At 46.7% G+C, this 10491-nt stretch overlaps 1 protein-coding gene across 1 annotated transcript in view; it reads left to right on the forward strand.

Moving 5' to 3' along the window:
• Fig4 (FIG4 phosphoinositide 5-phosphatase) overlaps positions 1-5883 on the forward strand; it is a 107436-nt gene extending 101553 nt beyond the window's left edge. The window contains exon 23 of the mRNA XM_028768995.1: positions 5318-5883. Within this exon, the coding sequence (XP_028624828.1) occupies positions 5318-5495 (178 nt within the window). The 3' untranslated portion in view covers positions 5496-5883. The remainder of the gene's footprint in view (positions 1-5317) is intronic.
• The last annotated feature ends 4608 nt before the right edge of the window (positions 5884-10491 follow it).

Below are 10491 nucleotides of genomic sequence, written 5' to 3' on the forward strand. Positions count from 1 at the left end.
TCACTTGGGTGGCACCTCACTTGGGTGGCACCTCACTTGGGTGGCACAGTAGAGCTGGTTCTGGTGTTGGGAGAGGGCGGGTGAGCATGGAAGAGCTGCTGCCGCCACTCATCTGCCATAAGGTGGCATGGGTGTGGCTGAGTCACCCCTAAGGGTATGAAAGCAGGAAAGCTGGCCCCTCTCCCTGCTGGGTGCAGCATTGGGTGAGCTAGCCAGGGCAGTGCTGGAGAGCTCACCCCGGTGGTGTGGGTGCAGGAAAGCTGGGAGTCTGAACAACTCAGCTACCACCGAGGTCCAGATCCAGGGCTCAGAGTTGGCCCACACCAACATCCACGCCATCTGTGAACTGCTGGAGGGTGTGAAGGAGCTAGTTCTGCAGGTCCCCAGCTGCAGGATCTCCATGACACAGGGCAGCGACTGGATATCTGAGAGGAGTCCCAGTGTAGCAGAAGCCAGAGACCTCGAACCAGACCAATGACTCGTTGCAATGAACGTTTGCAATTAGAGATGTGTGGACAAAAGCGTGTACTGTGGAACACGCTGTCACACACTACAACTTCCACGACGAGATGTTTTTTATGTTTCGTTTGTGTTTTCCTTTGTGGGGAGGTTGCAGGGGTGGAGGGCGGGTAAGGGATGGGAGTTGAGTGGGACTGGGGTGCACAACGTGAAACTCGGAAGAATCAGTAAAATAAATTATAAGAAGAGAGAGAAAACTATTTAAGTAGTTAGAGTGCGGCTGAGTGGTAGTATGTTTGCCTAAGGTGTCCAGGGCCCTGGGTTTGAGTCTCATCACCGTAAGAATTTAAGCAAGCTCTGATTTAGCATTCTGTGTGTCATCTCTATAACTGACGGTGGCCGTGACGGACCAGAAGCTGCCAAGCTTTCCCGGGTGTTAGAATCGTCCTCACATGTTCTGACTCATTAAGAGCCGAGAATCTCTAGTTCCTATGATGTGGTTCCAGGAACCACTGATGTTGCTGGCCGGCCGGGCCACACTGAACTACAGCTCGGGCCTATGAGGGGCTCCCTGTAACTGGATCAGGAAACAGTGGTTCTTTGTGAATCCATTTCTTCCTGCCTCCTGTTAGTCCACAGTCCTGGGGGTACTTTGAGCGTTCTTCTGACCCAAATGCAGCAGGAACTGTCTTAACATCGCAGTTTTACTGTTCAATGTAGCGCTTGTATCACGGGCAGACCTACCTGCTGCTCGGTAAAACCCTGCGGCCGGGGTTGGCATGTCCTGTCTGTAGAGTCTGCTCTCAGTGGATCAGGTTCTGAGAAGCAGAGGGAGGACTCCCAACTTATTTCTTGATAAGAAGTCAAAGTTGTTGGATGAAGTGCCTGGTCCCACTTGTGGTCGCCCTGGCCCTACTACCCCTCGGACAGCAGGGTCTCTTCCTCTGCTAGTAATAAGGTTTTAGTTCCCAGATGGTGTCTTTGAACAGCCATTGGATGCCTGCTATTCAGGAATGCTATGCACAGTGGGTTCCATGCAAAGGTCAAGGTTCAAAGAGAGAACAAGGACCATCAGTTCAGTTTTACAAATAGGTAGCTCATCTGAGTTACAGAGCGTGTAAAACATGTGCTTCCCTCCTCCAAAGTAGGTGTGAAGCCTAAATATTATGGTGTGTGTGTGTGTGTAAGAGCTCTGAGAAGGAGCAGACGCTGGACAAATGTAGGCCGTGTGCTGCTGGTGGAGTCCACGAGATGCTACAGTAGCTGCCTTGACGGCATTCTCTGAAGACAGACGGAATCACCTTATAGAAGGGCCTGCTTAAAATGGTTTGACACTGAACATGACCAGCCACTAAAGAATCCTTACTGCTCATCTTGAGTTAAATTAACTATAGGGTTCCAGTATTGTTCTGAGGCAAAATTATGAATAGATTTGTGTATTATCTCCACCACCCACCATAATAATGTGTTAAACGCAGATCCTCAGTAGCCCTGTGAATGTTCTGTGAAACACAGCCCTGCCAGATGGCATCCAGTGAGGTTTAACTGTCTCAGGAGTCTTTTATCTTGGTTCTTTTCTTTTTCTTTCTTCCCCTCCTGCCTTTTATCCCTCCTTCAACCCCTGATTCTTGCTCTGTTTTTCGCTAGTGTGTGTGTGTGTGTGTGTGTGTGTGTGTGTGTGTGTGTAAGAGAGAGATGTTTGTACATGTTTGCACATGTGTGTGAGACCAGAGCTTGGCATCAAGAGTCTTCAGTTGCTCTGCACCTTCCTTTTACTGGCTCACCCATTGACTGGCCGGTTAGCTCTAGGCATCTGCCTGTCTCTGATCCCATCCACTGTCTCTCGGGCTGTGTCCTGAGGCTGGGTTACACATCGTCGTCCAGCTTTATCTGAGGCTCTGAACTCAGGCCATTGTGCACTGTGCTTGTGTGGCAAGCAGTTCGCTGACCAAGCCAGCACCCCAACCCGTCTTTTGTTTTAGCCTTAAATGAACCACTCTGTGCTGGAATGTTAGTACTTTAGTAAGTATTCCGTCTAAGATTATGTGAAATTGTTAGAATGCCTTTATAATGAGGGTACATGTTTGTCATAAGCTGTATTCCAAATTTGAACTGAAGCACATTATCCTGAGATGGAAAAAAAAAAACTTAGTTTCTTAAATGGCTAGTCCGTGCCAGTTTTATTTTATCTCCATGAGATGTCCTGTAAAGTCCAGCCATCATGGGATGGTGTGTGTTATACACAAAGGCAAAGTTCAGTGAGCAACCTCCATGGCTTGCTTGCCTACTTGCCTACCTTACTGTCTTCCTTCCTTCTGTCCTTCCTTTTCTTTCTTCTTTCCTTCCTTCCCCACCCCTCTCTCTGAATAAGCTTATGTATATGCATGTTTACATGTATGGGAACACGTGTGTGTGCAGGTATGCACACACATGTGCACATATATGTGGAAGGCTGAGGTTGGGAAATCTCAGGAATCTGCCTTGATCACTCACTCTTCAAGTGAGTCAGGGGCTCTCAATCTTTGAGTCGGGGGCTCACTGCTACAGCTAGGCCAGCCAGCCAGCTTGCTCTGGGGGCGGGGAGGGGCCGTCTTTTCCTTCCAAGGCTGGAACAGTGCCTCCGTGTCCACCTGGCATTTATGTAGTTCTAGAGCCCTGAGCTTTGGTCTTCTTGCTCGCAGAGGCAGCAGTTTGCCCTCTGAGCCGTCCATCTCCACAGTCTATACCTTAACATGGCGTTCTAGAGGAGTAAGAAAACTCCACGCCTATGTGCAACACATCCTATGAAGACAGAGCTCTTTAACAGTTAGTTTCTCTGTCCTTCCGCCCAGTTTCCAGAAGAATGCTAACATCCCAGTTGTTTCTAACTGTCCACTGCTAACCACAGACCCTCCACTAGTTCCAGAGTCCCAGCTAAGAGAATAGCCCGTGCCTCTGGGACTCCTCACAGACCCACAGGAGCTGAGTCCCCAGCCCAGCAGAATGTTGTCTCTGTTGCCAGTCTGAAGAACGGCTTGGAGGATGGTCACGTGATGAAGTGTGTTGTCCTGGGTCCATGTCCTTCTCCATGTCTCTAGTTTTCCATCCCTCCTCACCAATGGCCTCCCCTTGACCTTCTGAGCACACACGTGAGCAGCACACGCCATGCACACGTGTAGCCTCTGTATCAATTCTGACTTGTTGTTTGACTCATCCTCGAGGGCCTGCCTGCCCCCAGCTAAGGATGCAGTAACTCGTGGGCGTTCAAATGGCTGTAAGTTTGAGAGTGTGTCAGACACCACCATAATGAATTCTGACAAGGCCTTTCTGGAGACAGTGCCTTCCTCAAGGGATGGATTTGAATTCTTTTTTGGATTTTTAAAAAATCTTTATTGATTCTTTGTGAGTTTTGTGCCCAGTCTCAGTTCTCTCTCCATCCCCTAATGTCTACTCTTTGCCTTTGCAACACCCCCCCAGTAAGACACACACACACACACACACATATACACATACATACACATGCACACACACACATATACACATACATACACATGCACACACATACACACACACACACACACACACACCAGCAACAGCCACCACCAAAAAAATAAAGCCTACAAACATCTCATCATGGAGGCTGTGGTATGTCACAGTGTGCCCCACAGTATCTCCCTCCATCCACACATGTTCCCTTGCAAATGTCTCTGCAATGAGCACTGGTCTGGTTCGAGATCTCTGGCTTCTGCTACACCGTCAGTATTGGATGCTCGTCGTGACTCCTCTCGGTTATCCTGTTGTCGCTCTGTGTCCTGGATCCTGCAGCTTTGGATCAGCAGGACTGGCCTTTCACACATCCCAACCACTTGCAGGTGATATAGGTTTGAGGTGGGCTAACTCAAGCCCTGGACCTGGGCTTGGGTGGTGGCTGGGCTGGTCAGCGTGCTAGCTCTCCCTTATCTGCACCACCAGGCAGGCTCGCTAGCACTGCTCAGGCTAGACCTGCTCAGGCTAGACCACCCAGTGCTGCCATTGGCAGGAGGCTGGGCCATCCCTCCTGTTCTCTTGCCCTCTGGGCCAGCTCACCACACCCACATTCCAGGGCCAGCTCCTTTGTTCTGTTCTCAAAGTACAGGACCTGAGGGGCATTTTTGAATAGAGAATTTTTGGGTGCTTCAGAAAGGAGGGGAACTGTCTGTCACAGAGCCACAGTTTCTTACCTTAAAAACAGAGGCCAGATGTGCTGTAGAATTAAGAAGTGGCTGTTAGCACACCAAGATAGAGTCACCTCATACTAATATCCCCTGTAAGATCTGAGGCCATGTCTGATGTATGACATGTTAACGTTTGCATGTCATGAGATGGGGAAGAACTAAGAACAGTGTTTTAGGATAGGCCGAATGTCTCAGGCAGTATAGCATTTGGTTGTCAAGGCTTTTAGAATTTTGGGACTTCGAGTAAGAAATCATATGTAAACTGTGGTTCTTATTTACTGAGTGCTTGTATTGGGCACCTCACTGAGCAGGGATTTTACTGCCATAAACTCAGTGGCCAGAATTATCTCTCTTTCCTACCCTATTGATTTCTACTTATTCTCTCTTTTGCAAAGCCAAGTGCCTGCAAGGACAACAAACAAAACATAGTCATAGCCACCACCTGAAGCTGCTCCCAGTGGGAGCCGTATGGACACACACTATAGAGCTGACATTCTGTAAGGGACAAGTACCTCAGCCCTGCCTGGCCATCAGGGACACTTCCCAGGCAGTGTTTACCGTTGGTCTTCCAGGCAGTGACAATTGCAGAGGCTGTTCTTGGTCGGTAAAGCCCGTGTTGAGGTGAGTGGTTCTCATAATGCAGCCCTGTCTTTCGTCTTTTACAGAGCTCCCATCTCAGCTTTCTCACAAGACAACATCTATGAAGTTCAGCCCCCAAGAGTAGACAGAAAGTCCACAGAGATCTTCCAGGCCCATATCCAGGCCGGCCAAGGTATCATGCAGCCCCTTGGCAAAGAGGATACTGCCATGTACCGGGAGTACATCAGAAACCGCTACTTATAAGGACGGCCTCGAGTTATACCTCTGTTCAGTGTCATCTGCAAGAAGGATTCCCCGGACCTGGAGATGCAGCCCAGTGGTCAAGGACACATGCTTCCAGAGACTCTGGGTCCCCAGCACCCATATCACAACCATCGCTAACTCCAGCTACAAGGAGTCCAGTGTTGTCTTCTGGATTTTGTAGGCACCTACACTCAAGTGGGTGCCTGTGTGTCCACACACATGCATAGGCATACATACATACACATGTATGTGCACACACACATTAAGAATAATAAAAGTAAAATCTTTAAAAATCAGTCCATCCACATCTTACGTATCTGAAACTTTTCACCCCTTCATACCATGCAAATTGTTAATTCCAGGTAATAAAGATATGGCTGCCTCTGTTGCTGGTTTTGCTTTTGACTTATTTTAGGAAAAATTCACATTATAAAATGTCACATGAAATTTTGCTTTATGAAGCTGATAGGCTTGTGTGAGTATCTACTGTGTGCCAGGAATTAGGGCAAGGTCTAGGAATAGCCCAGGAACAAAATAGCCCAAAGTATTTTCTCTTAGAAAGAATAAGCAATGCACTTTTCTTTATACTTGCCATTTTAAATTTATTCTGGTTGGTTTATATGTTAATTTTATATTTTGATGGAAAAAAATATTTCCTTACTTAGAAAGCTGTGTTCTCGGGAAATATAGTCTGATGTGTTTATGGATAAGGAGACCAGATCTCAACAAAGTATCATCCGAAACAGAGTTCAGGACAAACAGCATGTTACAAAGCATATGGAGGAAAACATTAATAACTGACAAATCTGAGGAGAGACCAAGTTATTTCCACTATTCTGAGAACTCTAGAATTGAAAAATCACATAAAAAAGAAAACATTAAAAATAGCTATCTGAGCTCTTGGAGAGACGGGCCATGGACAGAGTAGGTAAGGCTCTACAGAGAGCCTCGGCTCGGTTCCCAGCACCCATGTGGCAGCTCATAGCCAGCTGTAACTGCAGCTCCAAGGGCCCTGACACCAGTGTCTATGCTTCATCAGCGCCTGCACTCTCATGCACCCCACCCCCACACACATCATTTAAAACATAATTCTTTATCGGTTGTTCTGAACAACCTTGTGGTGCAGAGTTGTTGACACATTTCGAACTCAGGCAGGTGATGGGCACATCTTGTTAGCACTTTACATGGTCAGACACTAACATGTCAACTGTGTGTTTTCAGACAGTTTGCCACAAGGGTTTGATGCCATTTCGTATGTCTCAGTTTCCAGAAAGCCCTTATTCTCATAAGTACCATACATGAGAACTAAGCCATCTAGCCCAAGAAGGAGTATAGCAGCGACTCTGGCATCCAGGGATTCTCAGGAGGCCTCACATTGCGGGTGAATTTGAAGCTCCGTTTAGCAGACATTTTTGATTGACACCATCATGAACTAAAGACTAGAGAATGACAAGGAAAGAGGGATTTTGTACTGGTGCAGTTTGCATCTCTGCATAATGGCTTGTTGTGCGTGTGGGTTCCCACGTGACTCTTTCCAAGTCACAGAATGATCTGGAGCTGCTGCTAAGCTCCCCGCTATAAATCAGACACAAAGCTTCATTTTCTAACAGTATTTGACTACTAGGGGTTCACCCAGTAGTGATAAGGAGAAGCTTTATCCTAAGTCCCCTGAAGATCTAGAAGCCTGATTGTCTTTGTAACTTTTCTGAACTCAACTTGCCTGACTGTAAAATGGGGTTAATAAGCTAGGCCTGGTGGCTTAGGCCTCTTGTCCCATTTACTCTCAAGGCTGAGGCAGGAGGGACACCAAGTTCAAGGTCAACATGCTCAACTTAGAACTTGTCTCAAAATGAAAAAAATTGAAAGAAGGCCGGGGATACAGCTCAAAAGTTAGACCCAATCTGGAATGTTTAAGGCCTGTTCTAATTTGCTTTCTAGTGTGATAAATACCATGACCAGAAGCAATTTAGGGAAGAAAATATTTCTTTCATCTTGCAGAACACAGTCTGTCACTGAAGAAAACTTAGGCAGAAACCTAGAGCAAAAAGGGAAGCAGAGGCCATATACAGCCCAGGCCCACCTGCCTAAGGATGACACCGCCCATAGTGGGCTCTGCCTACATCCATTAGCAATTATGAAAGTGACTTACAGACAAATCTGGGGCAGGCAGTTGCTCAGCTAAGGGTCCCTCTTCCAAGTATGTCAAGTTGACAACCAAGATTAACCATCATAAAGGTTTTGATCACAGTATCACAAGAGAAAGAAAACTGGAACAAGCTGTAAACATGCCAGACCAACATTCTACTTTTAAGCTATATCCCCAGCCCTCTTTTAACTTTTTATTTTGAAACAAGTTCTAAGTCAACCAGATTGGCCTTGAACTTGGTGGTCCTGCCTCAGCCTCCTGAGTGGTTAAATCCACAATAACTCCCTCAAACAAACAATAATAAAAGTCCGGGAGGGTAACACTGAGTTGTCTGACTGTGAAACTGGCCCTGGAGCAAGAGACAAATGATGTTGAGTCAACCATAGCTGTTTTATGCAGGTAGATGGAGGTGGATGGAGGTGGAGACAGTGATGTTTTCACTACCAACCCTGATGTTCTTTATCTAAAGCAGCCTCCTAAGACCCTCTCAGAGCTAACCTGATTTTGACATGATAAGATGGTGTATGAATTATCATTTTTGCCACTAATTCTGATTGCCTTGACTAATTATGCCTTGCAAATGAGAGCTAAGCAGGGGAAGTAACTGCTACAGAGGGGCTAGTGAGCACAGGAGCATGTAAACCACGAAGGTGTGTCTGAACACACTGAAAAGCTCACAGGGCAAAGAAAGTATAGACTACTCTCCTCGTAGAGCCAAAGTGAGGAAATGCCTGATGCTTAGAAACATGGACTCCCGACTCCCAGAGCTTTCTAGTAGCCATTGAACTTGAAGCAATTACTGTAGCATCTCTAGGCTGCCTTCTCATCTAGTGTACACAGTTTCAGAGAGGAAAAAAATGGAAAATGTATTAAAGCATGGAGTTTAGTATTTACCAGAATGCAATGGTCACTAAGTGTTCACTCAAAAACTCACTGAGGGTGTGCTTGCTATGTGAGACCTTAAGGGCCACCGCAAAGGAACGTCTATACTCATACTAGCAGGCTTTAGTCACATTTCAACATGTTTCTATAGACTTTAACCCCTTATGTCAAGCTTCTTAAATGAGCCTTGTAACAGTGGATCACCCATCAAAAACCTTATCAAATAGTTTATCAAACCTATGAAATAAAAACTCTATGTTGGCCATAATACCATATCCTGCAGCAGAGTGTTCACACTGCAGTTACAGGGAGTCCTAGGAAGGTCTGTGTCCATGTGATGGAGAGGAGTCGGGGTGTGAGTCGTCTCTATGTCCTTCCTTTCATATCCCTTTCCCCCATCTTTTAACATGGTCTCATAGTGTCCCTCCTAGCTGCCACTGTGGGGTAAAAGAATCACATCTCATTTGTACAAACCAAGAGATCCGTTTGTCTTGGTTGAACTTTCCAGGGTATCCCCTGCCTGGCTATGCCATTGGCAAGACTAGACACATCCATGGCAAACAATTCTATCATGAAAAGTCACTCTTTGCCATGAGCAAATATCTTACAAATGGGATTTGTCCCCCACACCCTCCCCCTAAATAACTTTAAGCCCAGATTTTATAGATGCAAATTGAAATGACTGTGGAGTCCACCTCTTCATAGAGAAGTGGCTCGTCAGAATCCAAATTCTTTGTCATTCCCTGATGTGGGGATAAAGTAGCTGTCATCTGAACGTGAGATTCAGTCAATAACTCCCTTCTATCTTCTGTTCTGCAGGGAAGCTTTCCTCACCCAGCTCTTGAGTTTCTCCTGGGGCTTTAGCCAGATGCTGAGTGAGAATGGCCTGTCCCTTTGGAGGACAGGCCTCCATTCAGTCACCCTCGCTGTGTCTTGGGAGCTGACTGGTCAGAAAGGGGCTACTTAAGCACCCAGTGGGGAAGTTGTTCTCATGTCACAGTGGGGGCTTTCTTGAAATCACATTGTCATTTTCTAAGCTTTGCCCCCCGGAGCCTTTTTCAATTGTTCTGATAAGATAAGATCCTTTTCTTGGGGCTGACACATTCCCTGGTTGTTCCAGCCAGATGAGTCCTCTGTGAGGGTGGCATGATCACTTTTCCTTACTTAGTGAAGCGGATTGCCTTCTCCGTGGGAGAAGCGGTTGGTTATGTGGAGTTGCACGTGTTCTGGTGTCAGGTGATAGAGGTCACGTGTCTCTAGCCACACATGGTAGCTTTCTTCAGCTGACTCTCGAGCCCCGTTCCCGTTGTGGGGCTTGGAAGGTTGATTATTGGTAAAGAGCGGTGAGCTGTCATTTAACATTTGCTTCCCACACAAAATATCTCTGCACACTCCCAGCCTTAGCACATTTGAGTGGACGCTAATGGAGCTGCCAACTTGTTAATAAAACTTGTAACCTAAATTGATGCCTAGAGGTTGAAGGTTTGTTCGTTTTTGTTTTCCGTAAAGTAAATGACTTGCCTTAGTTTATTGAGAGAGGGAAGGGATGGGGAACAGAATTTTGTTGTAGTTGCCAGTTAATCCTGCTCAAATCTCCCTGGCGGCAGCTATGGTGTGTGTTCCTTACTACCCAACCCAATGTTCTGGGTCCCCAAATGAAAGACACACAAACACAGACTTATGTTCTAATATGCCTTAAACAGCTCCATGGCTGGGACACTCCCATACCGCCACATGGCTAACACCTCCCCTCCGATTTTCCTGAGTTATTACTTAATAAAATCTATATCCCATCTCTGCTGACCTAGACCCAGTGGGGGACAGGCTGGGGCCACTCTTCCCCGGCTCTTACATGATTGGTGTACTCTCTCTTCTGTGCTTCTAAGGCCTGGTCTTTACTCCTCTCCTTGCATGGCAGTCTGTCCTTCCTGCCTCTGTCTCCCTGTCCAGCCATTAACCACTGGCAAC

The sequence above is a fragment of the Grammomys surdaster genome, unplaced genomic scaffold, assembly GCF_004785775.1.
Source record: "Grammomys surdaster isolate TR1022 unplaced genomic scaffold, NIH_TR_1.0 190, whole genome shotgun sequence".
NCBI classification, from domain to species: domain Eukaryota; kingdom Metazoa; phylum Chordata; class Mammalia; order Rodentia; family Muridae; genus Grammomys; species Grammomys surdaster.